This window comes from Tyto alba, unplaced genomic scaffold, assembly GCF_018691265.1.
Source record: "Tyto alba isolate M040663 unplaced genomic scaffold, T.alba_DEE_v4.0 Super-Scaffold_7, whole genome shotgun sequence".
In the NCBI taxonomy this organism is placed as follows: Eukaryota; Metazoa; Chordata; class Aves; order Strigiformes; family Tytonidae; genus Tyto; species Tyto alba.
Window position 1 is genome coordinate 6397605 of NW_024881328.1, and position 26431 is coordinate 6424035.

The following is a 26431-nucleotide window of genomic DNA, read 5'->3' on the forward strand; positions in this document are numbered from 1 at the left end:
AGTTTGACCTAGCATCTTATCCTGAAATAGTGATGTTACTTGCCAATAACTATACAGTAATATAAAATTAGACAAATAAAATGCAGATCAGCATGAGCATTAGAGAAAATAGAAGTATTTTCTTCCCAAATAAAATCCATTTGCTCTACCGTTTCCCACAGTGCTCCTTACTGCTTTATATTTAAAAGATTTTTAAGTTAGACATGCTTCTCTTGTATTATCACATTTGTTAGTAATTAGTTGTGAGAGCTTCTGTTCCAGTATTTTTTTTTTCTAATTTGCTTTTGTTTTTCCAAGCACAAAGCTGAACTCTTTAAGGAATATAATTGCATATTGACTGATCAAATACAGTTTTATGAATTACTTCATATATATGATTTCCAAAAAATATCTCAACAAAGTGTTCTATGAAACAAATATTATAATACATCTAATATCTTAAGATTATTTAGAGACATGAGCCTTATCATGTTTTTTAAATACCTATTTACTGAAAATGGTGCATTTAAGTTGCAATTGAAGTATGGTATTACATATTTTCAACTCTTATTTTGATGCTAAATTTTAATTGGTAATTTCTACAACGTTTTAGGTATTTATTTTGGACAGAGTGGGGGCAGACTCCTTGCATAGGCAAGGCACACTTAGATGGGTCTGAGAAGGTTGTGCTTGTAAGCCTGGGGATTGCGTGGCCTAATGGGATTTCCATCGACTATGAGGTTAGTTCCTCTGTCTTTCAGTATATCTTAAGATGTACAGTATTTGTTATGTTTCATTGAAACCAGTTGGTCTTCCACTTTCATGTAATCTTAATAACTCTTAATTAAATACTTGGATAAGACTGTTCATGTTTCCTTTAAAATTAATCTTTAGGAAAATAAATTATATTGGTGTGATGCTCGTACCGACAAGATAGAAAGAATTGACCTTGAGAGTGGAGGGAATCGGGAGATTGTGCTGTCAGGGAGCAATGTGGATATGTTTTCAGTCGCGGTGTTTGGAGCTTACATCTACTGGTCTGACAGGTAATTTATTTTTCATATGTATTTGAGTCTCAAAATGTTATTTCAGTGTGAGGTGCTTCACCTTTGTAGGATTAGCCATTCCTTAGCAAGGTCACAAAATGGATCACAAACCTATGCAATTTCTAAAGAAAGGGCATTTCTGATGCTGAAATCTAAAGCGTATCAGTGTCATAGATGAGAACAGGTTTCTTGACCTTTTGTTAGGTGAACTCTCCACTGCCCTTCAGTCATTTGTTTGGTGTGAATTAGTTGAGGATTGTTGATGAGACATCTTCAACTTTTTTGGCAGAGCACATGCAAATGGCTCTATTAGAAGAGGCCACAAGAATGAGGCCACGGATGCTGTGACCATGAGGACTGGCCTTGGAATAAACCTGAAGGAAGTGAAAGTCTTTAATAGAGCACGAGAGAAAGGTTGGCTGTTCTTAAGGATGCTATTAATTGTTTTAATATCACCTGCTACTTTTTATGTATATAAAAGCATACCAAAAGTAAAGCAATCACTGATTTTTATCTCCGCTTTTTACTCTTGAAGTATTTTTTTTTAAACTAAAATTAACGTACTAAAGAAAACATATAGTACAAATTCTACTAAAATTCTTCTGAGTATTTTAAGCAGAAAATTTAAAACCAAAACACTTCCTATCACTCCAGGTTTGGTGGGTTTTGTTTTGTTTTGTTTTTTAAAAAAAAGCAGAAAACAGTCTTAGGAATGAGGGGGACCTTGGACTGTGCTTTAAAGAGCAGTAATCTCAGGCAGCCTCAGATGTCTACTGGAAAGCAAACCAGATATTTTTTCACAGCTAGAAACTCCCAACCTCTGCGTCTCAAATATTTGTTTGCTGAAATTACTTGGGTTTAAGTCCTACGTTTTTTGTGCAGGAAGAGACCTTATAAATAATCAAATTTCCTTTATATTCAATTTGTTCAGCAAATTTAAGAGGCAAAAGTTATCATATACTCTCTGTGATTTATGGTATTGATGGTTAATTTTATTCTCCACTACCTTACTAAGAATAATCTTGGTTTTAGCTATTTTTTTCTTCCTAAAATTCTGGTTTTGAAGAGACCTTGACAAACTTATTTCAGTGAGCAAAGATTGTTAGAAGTCTACTGAAAATGACAATGATTTCCTCAGAACAAACTGCTACCAGGCCATCCAGACAAAATATTCTATAAATATATGCAAAGAGAGAGAAAAAGCGTTACTGTAGTACAAGATAAACTTTTTAATGCAAATATATCTCTGGTGTTGGTAGCACTCAAAAATTGCTTTAATCACAGCATAACATATCCAAAGATCCTGTTTCTTTTATATACATCTTTCCTAAATAACTGCATTAAATATGACATGTAAAACAAATCTGCATTTGAATGAAAACATATTTAACAATCAATAAGAAAAACTGGGGGTTTTTGTTGTGTTTTTTTTTTTTTTTAAGGGAATTTTAAATAGTTTTGAAAAAAATTACATTGCAAACATAGGCATATTAATTTTACTAAGAATTTCTGCATGTAATTTCAGAGTACTGTGGGCATCGTATTTTGTGGATAAAAATAAAATCCACACAAAAAATTATCATTTCTTTTAACTAGGCTAGAAATAGTTAATGTCTGCTTGCTTGGAAGGGGTTTATATTATAGAATTAGTAAAACAGAACAATGGGATGAAACAATGCTTCTTTACATGTAATGATTTTTATTGATAGCTTTAAAGACTTGATTGCATTGGGAGAAATGCTTACTGAGGCTAAAAATCTTTTGATGATAGTTTGAAAAACATAACTGAATGAGTTTTTAATACGTTTTTCAAATTTTACTAGGGTACAAATGGTTAATGTCTTTGGGAGGGGATGTCAGTGAGCCAGAAGGACAAAAGGGAAAAAACAGGTGAAAAATGTTTTTGGAATGTTTTTCTATATCACAATATTATATATATTTTTTTAAGTTAATTGAATTAGAAGTAATTAACACTGTTTAAAAAAAAAATATGTAATTAGCTAGCTTCCTGACCTTTTATTATTAAAAGAAACAAATAAACAAAACCCCAAACAAACCAGAAAGAACCCCAAACCAAAAAAATAAAAACCTGTGCTGATTGTGTTTACTGCTTTTTTTTCAAACACCTGTTTTACCCTTTCTGATGAGCCAGTCCTGCAGTGCTATTCACAAATAGATTCCTATCCTTCAGTGCTATTTTCCATGTGTGCAAGGACATACCCAACCTACACTGATTTCAGAATTGGCTGTTTTTAAAGATATTTACAGCTGGCGAACTGTGGAAGCATTGAAGTTTTTGAAGAGAGATTTTAGAAGCTCAAGGATCTTTTTCGTATCTATTCCTTTCTCTTCTCAACCTCTCATCCTTCCAAACAGATATTAACTTTTCTAGCCTAATAAAACTTTAAAAGAATCCTTAAAAAAACCCAAATGTATTAATTTATACAGCTAAATCTTCAAATGCTTTTACATAATCAGAGAGGAATGTCTCTTGTATAATTTTGCCTAGGAACATAAAATTCAATGTTTCTAGTTCTAAGAGCAAGTTAGCTCTCATCCCCCATTATTTTTTCTTAAAGTATCTTAAGCTTGAAATGTAGCACTTAGAAAATACAATCAACAGTCCTTTCAGACATTACATATTCCCTGACAATTATTATGGTTTTCTCTCTGAAAACAGTCTATATACAATGTTTTCTTCTTCCTCACTATGTGGAAAACTTTCAGAAATGGGAAAATTACTATATTAAAAGAGCTGAGTTGTTACATGGAAAGTGCTGTCAGAAACAGAAACTAAGTTATCTAACTATAATAGTAATTCACACATAGTCCAAAAAAGACAAAGGAAAATAGCTCCTAATTACTGTAATTTTAAATATTGCTTGCAACAAGTGTAGTTTAAGTCATTGAAGTTACTAATTTGAGAATGATTTCTTAACGGTATGCATTTTTCAGGGAGTAAGTTTGTAAATTCAGGTTTTAAAGGAAAATATAACAAAAAGTTTGGAAGTGTCTGTTAAAAATGGGGAACTTCACTGACACAATTTTGTACCTGTTAATCTGTATGTTTTCATTTTGATAGATTTTGTCTTAAAAAAATACTGTATTCTGTTAGTATCTAAATTTAACTTTTTGCCAGTAACAGGTGTTTTAAAAAAAAAAAAAAATCTTTCAAAGCACTTGAAACAGTCTCTAAGTCTTCAGCTGATTATGGAGGAATAACCCATTTTATAACTTTCTATTAAAATATATACTCTTTTGAGTTGGAAAGGACATTAAATATATTTGTTCATTAATTGTACTATTTAAAATTCTCTTTAGGTTTTGGTTAAAGTTACATTTTTACTATTTTGGTCTTTATTATACTTGTGAGTATTGTAGATACAGTTTAAAGAGTAGAATTCCTAGAAAACATAAAATTACGAGTTGATTTAAGTTAGCTAAGTGTACTATCACAAAAGATAGATTTCTTTTTTTTTTTTTTTACAGGTACTAATGTTTGTGCCAAGAATAATGGTGGATGTCATCAACTTTGTCTTTATCGGGGAAATACACAGAGAACATGTGCTTGTGCACATGGCTATCTTGCAGAAGATGGAATTACTTGCCTCAGACATGAAGGTTACCTGTTGTACTCAGGAAGGACAATATTAAAAAGTATACATCTTTCAGATGAAACCAACTTAAATTCACCAGTAAGGCCATATGAAAATCCAGAGTACTTCAAAAATGTAATAGCTCTTGCTTTTGACTACAGTCTGAAAGGAAGAGGTACGAATCGCATATTCTTCAGTGATGCACACTTTGGAAATATACAAGTAATTAAAGACAACTGGGCTGACAGAAAAGTGCTAATTGAAAGTAAGTAATTTTTTTTTTTCCAAAATACTAATTTTATTTCAATATACTTTATTAAGTAAAATTTGTTAATCACTTCACTTTATAGAGTAAAAAATGTTAATGAAGTTTTACCATACTTAACATAATTATTGTTTTTTTTCCCTATAACATACATTTAAACATTATCCTAAAATTACAACTCCAAAATAATTTATTTTATATCAGTTTTATGATGTGCGAAGTGTATGACTAGAAAAGAGAAGTGATAATGACAGTGCTTAATTTGTATTACTGTGATTTTAAGGTGCTTTACTCTTGAAACAAAACCACATTGTTCAATGTTTGGAAATAAAAGAAGTCCCCTTACCTCACAAATCTAATGGTTGTTTATTTTTCTAGTTAGTGGGGATGAAGTACTGTAAGATACCTCTGCTGACATAACCATTCCTCAGTATAACATATTACGACCCTGGTCAGTGTGCCCAGTTGACTCACCCTTCTTATAGGGAGAAAAGCGACTTGTGTTCAGTGATAATCAAAGGCAAATTCCAACCTACAAAATTGTTTGGTTTAAGTAGAGGCTTACTCAGTAGCTTTACATGTTTACTATACCTTCATTCACCACACTATTAGGAGGAGTTGTACGAAACTTGACATTTTTTTAGCCTCTGAATACTTGAAGCTTGGCACTGCTATCAGGGAATTGCCGCCAATATCATCACTAAAGTCATCAGGACAAGACACAAGATATATTTGGCAGCTGAGGCCTCAGTAAAATCATCCAAGGATCTGACACTGAAATCTTTATCACTGAAGTCTAACATAACTTTAAAACAAGGTGCATGTAAAAAGTTATCATGGTTTATCATGATAACATCAGAATTGAAGGAAAATTTGAATGCACCTGCGTAAGAAGTACATCCTTAATGCTAAACATCCAAAAGTCTGTGCTACAAAAATTACATTCTGTAAACTTCTCCTGTCTTTCATTTCTGTTCCAATTTAATTGTTCTAATATATTCAAGAAGATTCATTCATCTGTAGTCAGTTAACAGATGCATATATTTACTGTGTTTCTTATTTTCTCATTTTGCTGCACTGTTTTGTTTGGAGGCTGCCATTTATTTCAGTAACTGTTTTCCAGAATGTCTGCAGTGTTGTATATTTTTTGCTCCTTTGTGTTGTAGATAATTCTCACCTGAATTTCTGATGTTATGTTGCATATGGCATTGTTACATTTACCTATTTGTTTGGGTCAAACACATTAATAACAAACCCAAAGAAAGTGTTTAGGAAAAATGGAAGTACATTTGCTGTGGAATGTATCACCCTTGGCTGTTGCATGTTAATATAAATATTTTTCGAAAAGGAAGAAGTTAAACAGCTGCAAATTGACGAAGTACTATTCTACAACTGACATTTGATAACTGTATCATTATGTACCTCTGCACTGTGGTTCTGGGAAGGTATTTGTGGTCATGAAAACTGTTGACACTAGTGAATGGAAAAGCGTTTTTCAAATATGATACAAGGTCTTTTTTTTTTTTTTTTTTTACTTTGAGATTTTGTGTGTGCATATTTTAGAGGAATTAATGATACCTGTATTACGATATGGTAAAGACAAACTAAGCAATGTTGTCAGGATGTTCTTATTGCTCCCAGGAAAGCATTAAAACCTAGGGATTCAGAGTTGAACTTAGCTGTACAAAAACTACAAACAGCTCACAGAAACATGCAGTTATGATATACAAGCACAGTGTTACTCTAGTGTTGCAGGAAGAGATTAAAAGTATTACATGAAAAGTCACTGGAAATCTTTACATTCAGAACAGAGGAGAAAGAAATACTGGTGAAGTACCAGTGCATATACAAATTGGTTTTTTAAAAGAACAATAAAGTATTCCTCATTACTTTATAATAGGTTGTTGTATAAGAGCTAAAGACATTCCATAAAGCATACTTGAGAATTATAGCTTTAAGAAATTGTTAGGAAGTGTTTCTACTTGTAATCTTAATATGCCCGTTTTCATTTTTCATTAGCAGAGTCAGCACTCTGAATAATTGAATGTCAGATGAAATTTTGTATCTGCAAAAAAATTACTGTATATGCTTGGGAGGTATTTGTGAACTATGGTGGGTTTTTTTCTAGAAATGGTTCAGTTGTTTTTTCACTGTAAATGAGAAGGGATACCACATTCCAGTGCACGTTAGTTTACTGTTCTCCTTCATGTGTTTTAAACTCCTTTTCTTTATGTTGAGTCATTCATTTTAAACTGGTATTTTTGTACTACATATCCTTCCTTTCCACAGCCTGCACATGATTTTTTCTCACTGTAAACAAGAGACAGTTCGTGAGGTTGCTTGATATAGTGGAAGTATTTGACTAACAGTGATACCTGTAAAGGAAAAAGTGGTGGGAAGAATGGTTGACACCAGTGATTCCATTCACTGGCAGACATAAAATTCTAAAATTTTCTGATTTCCATGTTTACTATGTATGATTACATAGAAATCATAAGTGGAATCCAGCTGAGAGATTTTAGTCATATTTCATTGCAGGATTAAAAAATAACTACATTGACCTTCATTTTGCAATCTTTTTCCTCCAAAATTATTAGTACACATCTGTAGCAAGTTTACTTTATTAGGAAGAGATTCAAAATCACATTGGAAATATGTAACAATTCTTCAGCCCTTTCTACCTCATTAAGATGAAGTCTACAAATCATGAAAACCTTTACTCAGTATTTGACTCAGAGAAAACAGAGTATATGATAGACAAGATACTGTTGTCCCAGATTTTTAGTTCACTGAATGTAGATCTGCTCATAAAGAATCCATTAGCTGATGGATTTCTACTTCACTGAAATCAGATATGCCACTCAAATCTAACACGTTCATGAACTTTTCTGCAGACTAAAAACTGTTAAGATATATAGAGCCCTTTGTTAAAAAGGTGTCGAGTTCCCTAAAACCAGATTTACAACTCACGAGCAACCCATTATCTAACATGTTTTTAGCTCACTGAGAACAATTTTACTACCCAGAAACAACCCATTATCTAACATGTTTCCAGTTCACTGAAAACAGATTTACAACCCATACGCAAGCTATTATCTAACATAGTTCCGACTCACTGAATATTGATTTAGAATTCATAAACAACCCATTATCTGACAAATTTTCACCTCACTGAACAGATTTGCAACTCATAAACAACCCATTAGCTAACACATTTTTGGCTCAGGGAAAGTAGATTTACAGCATATAAACAACTTTATCTAACTTGTTCCAGTTCACTAAAATCAGATTCAAAACTCACGGAGAACCCGGTACCTGATAGGGTTCTGTCTTTAGCAGGAAGAAACAATAACAACAACAAACCAGTGTAGCATGTGCATAGTATGCCATACCCTAACACCTTTATTTTTTGTGCAGTGTAGTTTTTTTGGAGTATATTCTTTCATATCACTGAACTCCGCTGATGAAACAAGCATTATTTCCCTTGGTCAGTCAGTAGGGACTTTTTCTTTCTTTTTTATAAGTAACTTTATAGGGTTAATCTTTCTTGATTGCCAATTTTTAAAAATTTACCTTGTTCTTGGCTGTGATTTCCCACAAATATTCTTTCAGATGATGAATTATCTAACACTTCAGTATCACTCATGATTTTATTGCTATAGCATCATGTACAGTTTAACTTAGTCTGCAGGCATTTTTAAAATTAACTCATTGATGCAGCAATACCTATTTTAAATATGTTGTGACATGACTACCATCTATCTCATGTGTTTTGATATCAGTCTTTCTTTCCAAAAAGAGTGTAAGAGGTTATATTTTATTGTCTTTCTTGCTTTAAGTACATGCTTTGAGAAATATTAGGCTATAAAGGAATGAGAATGGTACTTACTGTGGGGTCCCACACACCCACTAATTTCTTTGAAACCTTCCACTTTTTAGTTGTAAAGATCATCCTTGCAGTTCACTTTACACAGGCTAGACTGCTTCTGCTTCTAACCTGTAACCTAAGCTATACATATGTGTACTTTTGTATCCTGTTGCGTTGTAAAACCTTCATGAACCTTTTAAGGCAAAATGAGAACCTTCTGATGTTCCCATTTTTCATTGTCAATGGTAGTCCTTTGTTAAAAAAAAAAAAAAAAAAAAAAAGTCACAGAGATTATATTTGGAAAATTCATGAGATATATGTATACACACACACTTTCTCTGTTCTTCCAGTTTGAGGAATTGTGCAGGATTCCATCTGGAAAAAGGGGTATTTTTTCATTTCACATAAGCTTGCTGGAGCTTTTGATTGTGAAAACCAGTGCCTTGACAAATCAAATCCGTATTCATTTCGTAGTCTAGAGGAGATCCAGGGAGCTTACAATGTTGGAAGTTGTTTTTCATTTATTTTTAACCCTCAATGGACTGTAGGCTTTGCAGAAAATTGAAAAAAAATGTATTAAATACAAAAGGAGGTACAAAAGGTAACAAATTTACATAGAAATAGACACTGAGTTTAAATCAGGATGGCCATCTCTCAGTAATCTTTACAATTTCTCTTCAGTACTATCAGAACTAGAACTCGTAACTGTTGTTGGTCACTCAATTTGTTACTGAAAAGCTGGGTTAATATGAGGTAATGGAGCAGTATACAGAAAGGACAGAAATCAGTAGCACTTAAAGGCACAGTTATTTAAGGAGGTATCTGGAAATCTGACTTGTTCAAAATTGCTACAGGTTATCAGTTTCATTGGAACAAGGGGGTCTGTCCCGCTCTCAAAGGGAGCCCAGGGGAGAGTTTTACTCTTATTTTCTGTATTGTTAATCACTTCTAGACAGAACAATACTATTATTTCAGACTTCTGAACCAGTTTCTGTAGTATTTAAGCTGGAAGGCATTTTGAAGGCACTTTGATAAACATATATGAAGTACTTTAAATCTTTATAGATATAAATAGACCTATCAGAAAGTAATTTTAAAGTAGATTAAAACGACTGAAAATGAAAATGTTTCAACAGAAGGAAGCATCTATTTGATATATGAGATTTTTAACATATGCTTATCCCCTCTCATACCATACCTCCCATTGACTGTTGTTTTGTCAACTGAAAAACAGTGAATTAACTTTATTTTTAATGATGTGGCAGTCTGAATAGAGATTTCTTCTACATGGAATTAGATGTCTCAGTTTGATTCAGAGAAAATCAGTCAAAGATAGCATATTATTCACAAAATTGATTCTTTGTGGGTTTGATGGAGCAAACAACTAAAGGGAGCCTTAATTAAATTAAAATCGTGAAGAACAGAATGCTAAACTTTTTGTTTCCTATTATAGAGATGATTAACATTGTGGATTGACCCATTGAGCCAAAAATACATTATATGGGATGGGATAAACGTATGGTTTTTTCCTTCTATAATATCCAGGATTAAGCCCTAATTCACAAACCATCTGCTAAACTTCTTCACTTCGGCATCCTTCCTTCTCTGTCTGCCTAGAAGCAGAGTGCCAGAGGAGCGTCTGTTTTCCTTCTTCCTTCCCTGGTGAACATGACATTTGTGTATCAGCAGCTCTGAATAAGTCTAAAATTTGTATTGACTGAGAACAGAGAGAAGACCATCCTAAACTGTCTCTCTGATAAACCATCTGTGTGAATTATCTTCCATCCCAATAAAAATGCAAATTAAGGTTAACTTTAAACAGTGGATGACATGCTAGGTTTTTGTTTGTTTGTTTGTTTGTTTTTTTTAAAAAACCCTAAGTCTCTGTTTCTACAATAATAGTGTAGTCTCCTTTTTTTTTTTGTATCATAGGTAGACGTTTGAGGTAATATATTCATTAGCCAAAGCCTGCCTCAGTGTATCTGTAGAAAACTCAGTGCAGTGTTCAGGTAGATTTACTGTAGTGGTACAGCACTAGACAGAAGACCAATGAAGAAGTTAGAAACTAAAGAAGAGAGAGGAGACAAAAAGGGGGAGGAAAGGCAAAAGATGGCAAATGAGAAAGAGGAAAAAGTATTGAGATGAGATACTCTCAATGAGCTGTTTTTTTTTTTTTTTCCTAACTGTGGAAACAATGGCACTGAGACGTTTTGCCAGTGTAACGTCTTTCACAGCACAAAAGGAAGTGTTATGTGAAAAAAAGCTCCTTCTGTTTTGAACTTTAGTCACTAGTGTCTATAGAAGGCAAAAATCTTTTCACTGCTAACATAAAGTGTCAGATCCTGTGATGTATTGTAAGGCTTTTTACAGTCTGAATCTTTTAAAGGTGTTCCAATGTGTGCTACTATTCTTTCTAACTAAATGGGTCCAATTTAACTGTCAAAAAGGCATTTACGTTCCCATTTCTCTCACAGAGCATTAAATTCGGTACATTGTATGAAATTCCTTTAGTTTTGGAGCTTTCTCCTTCAGGAAATAAATTTTTAATCTGTTAAAAATAAATAATATTGTTGCTTTTTATTTCATAAATGAATTGGATTCTTTATAATTGTATATGTTGGAATATAGGTGCAGTGATTTTCACTTTTTAAAGTAGGGAAAGTGAGCGACTATTGTTAAGTTCAGGACACTTAAGTAATAAAATCTTAAATTCGTTATTCTAACTGCAGCCTTGTTAGTGGAAAGCAAAGTGTCTGGTTTAACACTATATTTTGTTTCCAGATGGGGTTGCATATTATAATTAGTGGGTATAATTTATGATCTATAGGTGGATAAAGTTTACTAACTTTACATTAAGCAACTGTTATTCTAGAAATATGTATTTCTGCACGTTTCATGCTTTGTTTAGCTGTTCCTGGATTGAAACTCTGAAATGTATTCGAGATGGGAGCTGACATACACTGATCTTTTAGTTCAGTCTGCCCTGCACGTGCCCAACCTCAATATTGAGGAGAGGTGCTTCTGCTTATTAAACTTCAGATTATTCATGAAGAATTAATACTGTCTGTGGCTGCTTCAACTTTCCATGTTGCCCTTAAATTTTTATCGATGTAAATAATTACTGATGTAAATTTTTACATCAGCAGCCTATACAGATGAACATCTCTTGACATTTCTTGATTTATTCCAAAGAATAATGTGGTTCAGCAAATATTATTAGATTATTAAGATATTCTGCCATTAATGATTCTAATATCTCTATAGTACTTGGTTTTACTTCAATGGTAACAATAAAATTGAGTGATTATACATATTTATTAGAAACCTTATTAGTCTTTGGGTAGTCACTCTAATACTATTGATTTAAAGGTGATAAGGCTGAGTAGTAAATTTTTTTTTTTTTTTTGGAGAGTCTACATGTAATGAATAAAAAGATAATGTGATCTCTTGTAATTAGGAAAAGAAATTTTTACATGACAATTGTTGGGATTTTTTAAAACCTCATAAAACATTTCCATCTCTCTATGTTAACTTTCCATTCTAAAAGTCTCTGCTTTTAAAGCCTCTTTCACATTGACACTTTAACTATATTGAAGTTAGGATATTAAAACACTTGTTAACTAGTGATGATATATTGAATGATACTGGAAGGGATACAGTTTACAACTACACAAAATACTATTGTTTTTCTGAATTAATAAGTTCCCTATATTTCCTTAAGCATACGATGCATCATTATTCCCTGCTGACTCTAAGACAGTCCCTAAACCTGTCAAGGAGTAAGTTATATCTAGGATAAGATAGGACAGAATATTGCAAGTTTACATCTCTGTTGATGTGGTTTTCTTCAGTCAGTTGTCAGGGCATATCTATGGAAGGGCTAAATCCGTTGTTGGAAAAAAAATGTAATTGGAGGTAGATATGGATTTCCTCATAAAAAGCTGTTGGTTATTTTTTCCCCCATGGTAAAAGGGCTAAATCATTCTCTAAATAAATATATTATGGTGCTCAAGAATGTAGACATAGAATTAAATACATAATTGTTGTACTTAGTAACATAAACCAGACTTGATTTTTAAAAGCTGATTATCATGGCAAATTATGATGATACTATCTACGGTGGCTTGCCTAATACATTTTTTAAATGCTGTTAACTGGGAGGCAGAAAGAAACCCAGCATTTATGCATATATAAGCATAGTTCTGGAACAAGCTTACTGTTTTCAAAGTCACTTTTTTCCTCATTTTAAAGAGTTGATTACTTGTTTCACATATATTCAGGTAAAAGTGAGCAAGAAGTTAGTGGCATTGTTTCTGTTCTCTCATTGTGAGTTTCTGAGCTCATCTGTTTGATCCAGAAGTAAGCTAAATGGTATAGCAAAATGTAGAAAAACCACCAATGCTGGTAGGGGACAAAAAAAAATAAATAAAAAAAATTAAATAATCTAAAATTTAAATGCTGCTATGAATTATCTATTTCTTGGTGTGCAATTTTTACAGAGCTCTATCTGAATAATTGAAAATGTTTGTAAGATTGACTAACACATTTCTGTCAGTCTCCATAATGAAATTAAAACCAACCAAAAAAAATGTTCCAGAAACACTGTATGACTTGCTGATTGATCCTTTCAGTATCAGCTTTTCCTTCTGGTATCCTTGTTCTATTTACATCCTCAGCACTCCACAAGTTATAACTCCGTATTAGGGAGCATGCAGGTATGCACTGAGTGTTGATAGGTCTCCTGCTCTCAAAGGTCCGGCTTTGCCCAAAGGTACAGACCTCCCTTGTCTAGTTCCAAACTGGGTTTTATCAATGTTGTACCACAGGTACATTGAATCAATATCTAATGCACATCATTGCACAGAAATATCATCCGGCTATTATGTACTATTCCGTTGGTTGGTTAGTTCATATGATTAAACTGTCAACTGCATGTGAGGTTCATAGTCTTTTTCATGCTAAATTTTGATGTCTCCTACTCTGAATAGTCTCATCAGATATTTTGTATAGACCTTCATAAATTCACTGATGGACTATAAATAACCTACTACTTAGGATCTGCCTGTCTTTCACACTGTACTTATTTCACAGATACAGTAATTACATACAATGTTTGATATATCTTCATTGGCATTCACTAAAGCAATGCTATAAATCCAGAAAGAAACTTACCTGGTAGTTTCTTTTTGCTGAATATGCTAGAAGCATTTCTTAAGCAATAATCCAGTATTTATAGTTTCATTTTTATTTAAATGTAGACTCAGTTTTAATTGTCGTTAGGAAGATACCAGAAACAAAGATGTCTGCAAAAACAAAGGGTTATTTTTTCTGGATTCTAAAAAGTTTTCTGTTATGATAGATTATATGATGACCTTGTTTTACATGTGACTGACAGAAGCAGCTCAGAAATTAAATCACCATCTAATTTTTGAGACAAATGGAACTCAACTCATCTTGCTTTTTTTTTTTTTCTTAGTTGAAACTTATTATCTTAGAATTTTTATTTACCAAAAGGCTTCCTGCTTTATGGTACTTAAAGGGTGGAGCAGAAGGGTATCGAATTATTTAATGTTCTAACTGTGCAGTCAGTTAGATATGTGAACATAAACCCCTTTTCTTCAGGTGCTGTATTGCTTGTGAGGCATTCCTTTCACTTCAGATCAAATGGTGACCACCTGTTATCTATCACCATAATCTTACACAAACAGATTGACAAAAAGCAGTACCATCTCCTGTGACTAGGGTGGTGTAACAATTGACAGGTTGTGTACTGAAAGGTAAATCGTGAAAGCCAATTCAGACAATGAATAAAGATCAAGCAGGTGTTTAACATTAAGTACTAATGTTAAAGCCTTCTCCAAAGTTCAGATATCAAAGTGTTGTTTATGCTCAATTTTATTATTGTGATGGCTTTGCAATATTAAAAAAAAATATGATGTTGACAGTTGTTCTTGCTTTAGAACTTTGCTAAAGTAAAGGAGTTGGTAAAAATGTGAAATTAAAGGAAAAATATAATTGAAGTGATACAACTGGGAAAGTTTTGATTGTAAACATTCTGGAGAATTTTAAAAATAGAAGATAGGAGATAAAAATATAGGAAACTGATTTATATTAATATAAATTATTTATATAAATGTATATTAATAGTATATACATTGCCAAAAGTCAGTGGCAGTTTCTATTGGATAATTTAAACTTTATGTCCTTTAGTATTTTTATTTTCTGTTTGCAGTAATGAGGGAGCTCTGATCTGAGTTCTTCATTTATTGATTTGTTGCTTGTCTGTTTCCTGGGAAAGTCAGATGAAGATCAGCATGACAATATTTATAGGCTGCATCTCATCTGTGGGATGCAATCCATCTTCGTTAAGTTCAGCAAAAGTGATAGATAACATTTGGCAATGTAATGATGTGATCACTCTACCATTGCCTTTGTAAATCATAAGCTGTTGCATTCTCTTGTCTAGATATTTAATCAGTTATACACCCCATTACTGATTTAATTCAGAATGTCAGTGGCAGGTGAATAATGTGAGTATTTGTATATTAATATCATATTGTATTAATGTTCCTTTCATTTAAGTATGCTATTCATGTGAAAATCATAAACTGTTGCTTCATGGCTAGAATAAATTTAATCAGTGCTGTAGGCATCTAATGCCATCAGTGTTTTAATTCAATATGTCAGCGAAACAAATGTGTTTCTTTCCATTTCCAGTTTCTTTATGCTTTACTAATTCAGAATATTATATGATTCTGTGAAAATATGAAGCTAAGAGTAAACAAATTGCTAATTTTCATCCTATCAGTAGATTTTGGGACCGAATCCCCCAATTGTAGCACCAGATAGGATGACTACAAATTTCTGATGTATTTGAAAGCAACTGAATATATAATGATAAATTAACTTTACAACGATAAAAAATGTGCTCTTGAATATTCCTTAAGAAAATGTGAAATAAGTAAATAGAAAATAATATCAATGCAAACCAGTAATGATATAACACTAGAATGTAGTTGCTTTGGAATCTTCTCCCAGGTCATGTCTTTAGCAATATGAAGTTGATAGAAGGTTTTAGTTTTAAGTAAGCACCTGAAAGTGGCTGAAGGACCATTTCTGGGATCATTTCTGTCCTCAGCTGACACCTATTTTATTATTGATAAAAGGATTTATATGAATTTTGAGATTCTTCACTAACCTTTCAAGCAAAAACTTTGTTTTCACCTAGAAACAATATAAACTAACAAAAAATATTGTATTAGCACTGATAACATTATACTGAAAATTTGCCCAAATAGTGTACTGATGGTGCTTCATTCAGTTCTACATTCATACATACTATATGCTAATAAGAACAAAGTTAGTTGTATTTTCTGTTGTAACAATTTATCTAGATCTTGGGTGGCTTTAGCATCTACTCTCTTATGACATTGACTTGAAAACCACCTTCCTTACAGACTTCTAAAATTATTAAATGATTCTCTTCTCTATTGGTGGAGTTCTCGATTCCATAAGTAAGGATAAAACTAAAATTCTATTGGCAAATAAAAGAGACTGCTTGGTATAAATCCTTCAGAATTTACACTTTTGGTGGGGCTAAGAAAATGCACCTGGTATGTGTTTGCAGCAGACAATTTTATATTTAATTAATATAAAATTTTTTTTCTTGTCCTTAAATCAAGGATATTGGATTCTTCTCAATGTTTGGTTATTTTCTTTTAAAAAGAAAAGCATATTTTTTTAGTCTGAATTTTTGGGTTAGTGGTGTTTATGAAACCATCATCATCCACAGGCTTGTCACCTGAACTTATTGATAGTTTCAGATTTAATTTGCTCACAGATGTGATCATCTAATAAGGACACCTCTCTTCTTTGAAAATCATATAGACATCAATCAGTTCTTGAAGTTTTGTTTGTGGTAAAACATTTCCTTAATTGGCTGGCAGATATTTGAATTCAGGCCACTTTCACAGCCTAATTCTTTTGTATGTTGAGATTTACTTTTTCTTTTCAGTCACATTCTTAATCACTGAAATTCCCATTAAGATATAGATTTTTTTTTTTTTCCAATCTTAGCTTCATTTTTTTAAAGTTGTTGCTGCTGTTCTCTTTTAAGTAAAATATTTGCTTGATTGCTTTGTTTTTGTTCTTCTCCTCTCATGTATATATATGACACATGTTTATATATGCCAAAGTTTTTCAAAACTGCCCATTTTAGCTATTTTATTAAAACAAGAGGAAGATGTATTTTTCATAAGTATGCTAATATTTGCCTGTCTCCAAATATGACATAACCTTCTATGACTCTGTTTTCTAAAAATTCAGAAATTACTGTTTTATAAATGGTAAAGTTGAATTAAACCTTCTTCTGTCACCAATTACAGATCTTAACATGGAGTTGCAGTATGATGTGTTGGTGCAGTTTAAGAGTGTAAACCTATACTATACGATATGTGTAGAAAAATTGAGTTGTTCTCTTAAGTGTATAAATTACAAATAAACCTACCCATCTTGTATTTGAAGAGTAATTTCATCATTCTAGTTGTGTTTTACTTCATCAAATCTAGCTGTGGTGGGATCATTATCTTTTGTCTACTACAGAAGACTTCTAGACTATGTTGTATAAATACTTTGCTTTCACATTTCTTGACACGTTCAGACAAGAAACAAAGCTAAAGTTGATAGAAATTCAAGGGGTTAAATGAGGGAATTTTTTTTTTTTTTTCCCCTGATAGTCATATTTCAAATTAAGACCATTATTTGCAGGAAATCTTTGTTAAATCCTTGCCTCATAAGGGCTATGTCTTTAACCACAAGGTAAAGACTTGATTTCAGTTTTCTAAAAACTTCCAAAATGAAGATGAAATACTTGATATTCACAGATATGAAAGGTAAAAATAGTGCAATAAATGCTCTGATGGTTTCTTCATTATAAATACAGTGCAGAATTGTTCAGAAAATATCGATACATCTTCTGTAATTTTTTAATAGAATCTCAGAATATCCTGAGTTGGAAGGGACCCACAACAATCACTGAGACCAACCCCTGACTCCACACAGGGAAAGCAAAGAGTTAAGCTGTGTATCTAAGAGTGTTGTCCAAATTATATCTAAGAGCACTGTGATTAGTTTAGAGAATTGTAAGTAGTGGTATATTGCAATTCAGCATATAATTTCATTGGAAATTAGTAGATCAAGTTAGAATTGCATTCCTGGCTCTTTATTTTAATATTTATCACACTTACTAATATTCTTTTAATTTCACATTAGTGGAACATTTACAAAGAGTGACCAAGAAGTATATCAGAACTTGTATCTAAATTGTACAGACCTTAATTATATCTGCCCCTGGGAGTGATGCCTGAGCCCAGACCGGGGAGCAGAACAGTTCACGTATGCAGTGGTTGGCCTGGTGCCTCTAGCATGATTTGAGCAGTCCAAGTTTCCTTTGAATCCTGTGTTGTGTTCCTCTGGCTCTGAGAAATCATCATTATTTTTAGGATTTCTTCTGGGACATACAGCCTAAAACTGTGCGCTGGCCGTAAGTCAGTCCTAAGAATGATATTTTGATGTTACAATGTCAAGGATATTTCTTGCATGTCCTGAAGCATGGTTTGAGAAAGTTAAGTTGTGTCTGAGGTGTGAAGACTTCTGTGGTTAGGAGGTCTATGTAGGCAAAAGGAACAAAACCTGATGTGGTCTTGTTTATACTCCTGAAAGAGTAGCAAATTTTCGCTTAGAAGCGTACATGGGTTAAATCTTAGAAGGAATTAGGTGTTTTGTTCCAGAAGATTGCCCTGGTATAAAGTAACATGCATGTGGTGTGAGTGCTCAGAGATGCAAGACCCAAGAATGAAGCAACTGACTTTCTCGGTTCGTAGTATAGACAGACATACCCAGAAATTGCATAAACTATTGTTGATAATAAGTGTGCATTCAGGCATGTTCTAACTGGTTTTAAAATACTTCAGGAAGTGTTTGCACATCTCTGTCATGATGTTTGAAATAGCTGATTATCTTTGATTTCAGTTGGTAATTTTTCAAACAAAAAAGAAAACCTTTGCTATATCTCAATGTTTTTGAGGCTTAAAATTCAAAATAAATTAATAGGACAACTAAGTATTCTGGTTGGAAACAAGAATTCTTATCAAAAGGGTCATCTTTGCAATGCTCAGAAGAGGTTTTTTTCTAATATTGAGGTTGCCTTCATTGCCATTTTTAAAGTTAAACTCACTTTTTTGAGTTACTTGTGAGCTAAGCTTTTTTTTTTTTTTTTTTTGGAAGCTTTTTTTATAAATTCTCCTTCATAAGTAGGAAAATGCTTTTTACATATATTCACCTCCATTTAAGGAGTGTCATCTAATTTATTTTTCGATTCTTTCATCTTGAAGACAAATCACTGGGGCTTCTCTGCAGATATGTCATGAAAATGTTGTCAGAAGATCTCCAAATGCTTTAGAAAAATAAATATAAAAAAATGATAAATAATTATTTGTCTCATAGCTTTGATTTAGTTGCCTCATAGTCTTAATTCAGTGTTAGCAATTTCAGTGAGATCAAATTATTTTGGGACTTTCTGTTCTGTGTATATGAATTACATGGTCAACATTACATCTTCAAGCAAGCCAAATGTAAATTGTAATAACCACCATAATGTAATCCTTATTATATTTCTAGATTTTTGCCTTCTGTAGCTCATTAATAAGCTGCATGAACCTTCTGGTCTAAAATTATTTGTTTCTAACAAAATAATAAGTGAAGTAATAAACGTACATTTCTGCAGTTCAAAAATAATGGTAGAAAATAATTACTCCTATTTCTCACAGTCTGTCACTTTTATATATTGGCATCAGATACAATTTATCTTTTCTGGACATTAAGTGTGTGCTATCGCTGCTTATTAATATTTTCTTTTTTTTCTAGCTCACAGTTTTTTTATGTAGAATGAATGAGTGTGGTATTGTGGCTTGTTAAAACAATGTCTTTATGCTGAGACCTTCAGAGTTGGTCTTTTATCAGTATATTTCAGGTGTTTAAAAACAGTCTGTACAGTTAATAACAACTGGACACACTTTGATCCCTATTAATGTAATATGTATCTGTGTTAGAAAATATATCGAAAGATAATGCTAAATACAAGTAATTAGTGAAAACATGCCCAAGACTTTGCTTAAATGATGTTTGAAGTTGTGACTACATTATTGCTGTCTTGAATAAATGATTATTATTTCTAAGGTATTATCTGGGGACACTGTAGTAAAAATATTAATTTAATGAGTATTAGAATTGAGAAATATAATCCAGGGATATTTATAGTGATCTTGCTCTCTTTGTTTTTTTAATTTTAATTTATGAAAAAATAATAAGACAATTATTCCAATAAAACAATAGGTGAAATGATAAAGGAATTGATGGCATCAATAGGCTGAAATAGCTGAACTCTGTGATTCTACAGGATCAACTTAAGGGAAAAAGAAAAACAGACGTCTTGTTAGAAGGAGTTTTATTTGCTCTGTCTGTAACCATGTCTTCCAGATGTCGGGTCAGTGGAAGGACTTGCTTATCATAGAGCTTGGGACACTCTCTATTGGACCAGTTCAACCACATCCTCAATCACAAGACACACTGTTGACCAGAGACGTCGAGGTGCTTTCAACCGGGAAGCAGTAATAACAATGTCTGAAGATGATCATCCACATGTACTAGCTCTAGACGAATGCCAAAAGTATGTATTATATCTTTCTTACCAGTTTTTAATTTTTGCCTAATGTCAAGGACACAGCAGTACTTCTTTATTTCACAGTCAACTAATGCTGCTGAACCCTATTAAGGTTAAGTAGATTTCTTCATTTAGGATACAAATGTTAGTATTAATTTTTTAAAAGTGATTGCAGAATGAAGATACAACAATATTATATATTGGTTTATGTTTCAGATCAAATTATAATTACATTTTCATGTAATGTTAAAAAATTCAAGCTGGTGTTAAGAAAAGTGAGATAAGTGCAAATTATCAAGAGCAATCATTTTACTAATTTGCTTTGTCATACCATACATGTTACTCTCGTTGCTTAAAAAAAAACAAAAACAAAAAACAAAATTAATTTAAGCATTTACAGAAAGGAATCAGAATTTCTTATGTGCCAGATTGATAGACCCATGTGTTTATCACAAAAATCAGTGTTGTATAAAATTATATAACGAGAGGTACATTTATGGTGCTTGTGGACAACATCCTGGAAATACGTCTAATTTAGTTCCCTTCCTGCCACGCTCAAGAAGACTGTGTTTCCTAGTAAGTTAATAGGATAGTTTATATTTCTGCTTCAGCCTCTTGCTAATAAGTGTCTTACAAATTTGAGTTACTTCATTTTTTTTTTTGCTAATTCTGAAAGAAAGGCAACCTGCTTTTTCTGTTTCTTGTAACTGTCTCCCCTTTGGAGAGGCTAGGCTACATTTCTGCCTTACTAAGTCCTATTTTGAACTTGTGATAGCTGAATGTACAAAGTTGCATGGGTAGTCAAGGAGGTTATTTCCATGGATGACTTCACATACAGTTTATGCAAATCAAGAGTTTATGCTGTATTGTAAAATATGATTTATCTAGGTATAATGAATAAACAGACTAAATCCTGATGGAGATAGCAATGAGAGGATGGGCAGGTTCTGGTCAGTGTATAAACTACATCCACAGCTAATTTCATAAGATGTTGTCCACCATTTTTTAACAGTATCAAGTGGCCAATCGAGCCTCCTGTAGAGCATATTAAGTTCACTTGATTCCTTGTTATCAACCTTCTGCATAAGCAGTCCTTTGGTCAGTATCACAGTTCTAACATGGGAAAAGCTGCAGATTAATTTCACTGTTAGAAATTACTAATATACACATTAGCAGAATTAAGTAGATATCATTACAACTTATATCTCTCTGTAATGGTATATTAGTATAGAGGCATGATCAGAATTGAAGAGACCTGTGAAGAGAAAAAATATGTACTTGTATACAAGTTAATGAACTAGGAAACTGCTATAATTCATAGAATATTGGCTATTACATTTTCTTATTCACCATTGATTATCAACTACTTATAGATGCTGTTCATAGCTGTCTATGAAGATATATATTTTTTCTGTTGCTCATTTCATAGAGAATTAAATTATAAAATGTATCTTATTGTTTTATTTGTTATTTTGATTTTAATACAGCTTAATGTTTTGGACTAACTGGAATGAGCAGCTCCCAAGCATCATGAGATCTACCCTCTCAGGCAAAAATGCACAGGTTATCATTAGTACAGATATTCTGACACCAAATGGACTTACCATTGATCATAGGGCGGAGAAACTTTACTTTTCAGATGGAAGCTTGGGAAAAATTGAGAGGTGTGAATATGATGGATCACAAAGATATGTAAGTAAAACAAAAATCCCAAACATACTCATTGTAAGTCTGTTTGTATTTGTTATCATCTTTAAAATGAAAATGTTACAAAAAGATCATTAGTTGCCCAAGTTTCTCCTAACATTAATTGTATTTTAGCTTTAAAACTGAAAACACTTCTGAGCTACAAGTAATGCTCTATTTACTCAACACATTCCAGTTTCTGGATGACCTTCTGGAGATGCAGACCCTTACCATGAAATCTGTCTGCATTAATATTGAGCGTGAAGCATCACTGTCCTAAATGATCTGTAACAGCTTGAAAAAAAAAAGTAGAACTAACTTCAGTGGAAGAGATAGGGAAAAGTTCTGCTTTAAATAAGAGGATTATAATTTTCTTTCCAGTTCCAAACTTTTCTGAATGCACTAGAATTTATTTTGTATAATGCTTGAGTGTTACTCTACAAACCTTATTTTTTTTCTTTTCTATCTATACATTTTCAGATATAACCAACCACACTCATTACTTTTTTATCATAATACACTTTGGTCCTTGAGTGCTCTATTAGTTTCAGCTCAAGTAGACCTTTTGCTTGGAATATGCTGAAGGCAGTTGATCTGTGCTCACAATTTTGTTGCATGTTTAGCTCTACATTTCTCATATTTCATGAAGTCTTCTTTTCAAGGATTTTGTATCTCCCAAAGGTCATGATAAAATGAATGAAGAGCATCTTCTGTCTTGTATTTTCAATTCCCGGCTTTATAAGATAATGTTTAATACATCAGCTCACTTTCATATCTATTAATGTAAAAAAAATCCTTCATATACTGTATAAAAGCTTTGAATTTTTTTTTTTTTTTTCCATCTTAAATGAATATTACATGTTCTTCTGGAATCTTATTCAAGAGAAGTTCCACATACTCTTTTTAGACAAAATTTCTTTATCGGAGCAAAATAAGAGAGCCAAACTTGTAACAGCAGAACAGAAGTAAAATCAACATGACTCGGCATATAGTTTTGCATCATTTCCTTTCTCCTTTATTTTTTTCATTTGTAGAAATTAATTGCAGCTCACTAATTCTTTCAGATGCAGAAACTGGACAAACCAAAGCTATAAGGATTCTAAAGTATACAATCTTTAACTACATGTCTAATCTGAAAATTTATTAACTTTCTGGGGTTTTTGCTTAGTTAATGCATCTGTGTATCTAAGACGACAGTTTTTGGTTTTCTTTGGGTTTTTATTTTGTTTTGTTTTGTCATTTGGGAGATAAAAATGGAATTACTACTTTTCCTTCTTTCATATTACTCCTTTTTTTTTTTTTCTTTTTTCTTATATCTTGATTCTAAATGTTATACAAAATCTGTACTTTTTATTTTAATTCGGGTCATAATTTCAAGGTTAATTCATATTTAGATCTCTATGTCCTTCTGCATAGTTACTGATGCATCTTTTGTCAGATAATATAACAGCACATGGTGTTCCAGATGCACATGTAATGGATCTATATTGAACCATATAACAGCTCAATAGTATTTGCAGAATTGTTTATTATTCTCTTACATTGCTAAATATAAGCAATCAAAACCTTTAGCTGGGTTGCATGCAATGATCGTGTAGTTCCTACTTAAATTACAAAAGGATATAACTAGTTCAAGTGATCTGTGCTTAGTTTCTGCCATTTGATGTTTTTCTTCAATCCTACTTAATTCATCAGTTTTCCTAAAATATAACCAGTCTTATCTGTTCTTATTCCTGACTAATTTGGATAATTATGTATCTGGAAAGTAGCTCAGTTCGCTGTCTACCACATTAAAATATTTTGAGGGACGTGATGCCATCTTAAAATGCAGGTGTAGGAAATACAGGTAGAGAAAACTACTAATTTTTCTCATACTTGTCTGCTTTCTCAACTATTTCCTTTGTAGGACTTTGATCACAATTTGAAAGTTCTAATATATTACATCATCCTCCTTTTGACTTCCTGTTATTTATCTTCTATTTGATTGTCATTTTTCAAGACTGACGGTATCTTAGATGATTTTTTTGATATTATTCCATCACATGATGTATTCATCTACATTATAATAGTTGTAAATTACAAACTTCCATCTTGAAGTAAGGTTCATTGGTCAATTAAGGATACCTATTTAAAAGACATATGCAACTTTTATTTCTTTCACAAGTAGGAGTTTGTTATAATACTTCATTGCATTTCCCTGTAAGCTTATTCCAAATTCAGACACTTATTCTTAAATTCCTGGAGCTTAAGGATGTATATAAACAGTACATGCCATTTTATTCCACTGATTTGCTCTGCTTAAGTACTTTACCATCTCTACAAAGTTATTTGTTTATGTCGCTACTATTTTTGTCACATTTATTAGGGAAAAGAGAAAAATATCTAATTTAGCTCAGCAATACTAAATAATTTTAAAAATAATTTCCTTCATTTTCTATGCTTTCTTCAGTTGTTTTCTCTGAAAGGTTGTTTTCAACCTCTTTCTAGACTGGGTATTCTTTCATTCCTCTTCTACTTCAGCAGGGATTCTTAAATTATTTTCTTACACTTTTTAAAGTAAGCATAATTTTTTTTTTTCCTATTCATTTTGTCTGCATTTCCACTTTCTGATGCATACATGTGTCTTGTATTGCTGTTTCTTTTCCATTTCCTTATCATGTCCAGTTTTACTTTTGTGATCCTGTTTTACTTATGATTTTGAATATGCTGTCAGTTAAATACAAGATAGATTATACAGGAACAGTTTAACTTTGTCTATGCACAGGGTATAACAAAACACACATCACATATATGAAAAGGGCGATGATACAACTTAGTTTTAGAAACCATTACTAAAATCCCACCTTTTTATCAGACCTCTGGCTTTCAGTTTGCATCAGCAAGACAAACAGGTCATTCAGTTTTCTCAGCCATTGAACATTGAAACTTCTAATTTTCCTAGTATATTGCCTCTTGGTTTAGCTTTCTATCATTTTAATTCTTCTTCCCCATTACAGTAAACAAGAAAGCTCTTGAAAGCAATAAGCTGAGTCCAGCATCCTCATCTTGGGATGCTATAGATCCCACTTTTTGGGGGCTCTAGTGTGTTATATATAAAAAGATGTACAACTGTTAGTAGGCCTACACCAATACCTGTTTTGGGAGAATCAAATAACACTGTTGTCAAAACTACTGATCTGAGTTCTCCCATGCTTTGAGCTTTGAAACAGTTGTGTGTGTTTCCTGGGTTCCGAAGGCACTTTTCTTGCATTAGTTAGATGGGGGTTGTCATGCCAGAAAAAGAACCCACCAGGCTGCTTCGTTCAGCTCTGCACTTGAACTGTACTGGCCTCACAGCAGTGCTTCAGCAGAGTTGCTCATCACTGTGTAGATGCATTCTTAGTGATACAAGAATGCCGTAATCCAACCAGGAAATTGTATTATTGATCTAGTGAAATAATATTTCCAGGACAGTTGTTTTTCTTCATTCGTATGCTGTCCAGCTTGATGAGATCTCTGGTTTCTGTAGCGTTAAGATAATACAAGTAATAATCACTCCACCATTCTGGTGATCTGAGATTCTTTAAGATGTTTCAGCAAGGTCCTGCCATCAACTACCCTCAAAAATAGTTTAAACAGATTACCCTTTTCCTCACTATCTCTGCTTCATTGCTTTCTAGTTTCAGTTAGTTTAACAAAGGTAGAAATTGTATAGTGGAACATGAATTGCTAATGGTAAGGTAATGAATTTTCTTCCAGATAGCAGCTTCTTTCTTCATTCTACTCACCACAATAATCTAGCACAATGAATGGGTAGAAAATAATTTAGTAGTATTGAATTGACTCTTTTAAGTGGACTGTAAGAGTTTATTGATTTTGTGTTAAGCTGATATTTTAATACTAGTATTTGGTTGCTGGAGTACTCTTTCAAGTTAGGGAGCATTTTTTTTTTTGTTATTTCTGTTCCTTTTTATTACTTAAAAGATATGCAGGGGTTTTTTTTTAACATTCCTTGTTCTGCCGTGTCGGGCCTTCCTGTTTAAAAACAAAAAGTGAAAATTATTTTTTTCACGTTCCCTTCCCCTCTTTCTTCCTTTTTTGCTTCTGCACTTAGTTGGATTTAATATTGTGCCCACAGCTGTGTTTAGCTGCTTAGTGCTTTAACTATATTTTGTTCATGAGCACAGAGATGGACCTGACAGCAAATAAAGCTGATTTTGTTTTCAACTTATTTTTCCAATCAATCATAAGTTCTTTTGGTTTTTTTTTTTTTTTTTACTTTTCTTCTTCAGT

General features: G+C 32.6%; 1 protein-coding gene across 1 annotated transcript in view; it reads left to right on the forward strand.

The window, feature by feature from the left end:
* LRP1B (LDL receptor related protein 1B) overlaps positions 1–26431 on the forward strand; it is a 754159-nt gene that overhangs the window by 571447 nt on the left and 156281 nt on the right. Inside the window, exons 37-42 of the mRNA XM_042808487.1 lie at positions 593–719; positions 874–1025; positions 1315–1439; positions 4515–4886; positions 20290–20479; positions 21961–22165. Of these exons, the coding sequence (XP_042664421.1) occupies positions 593–719; positions 874–1025; positions 1315–1439; positions 4515–4886; positions 20290–20479; positions 21961–22165 (1171 nt within the window). The remainder of the gene's footprint in view (positions 1–592; positions 720–873; positions 1026–1314; positions 1440–4514; positions 4887–20289; positions 20480–21960; positions 22166–26431) is intronic.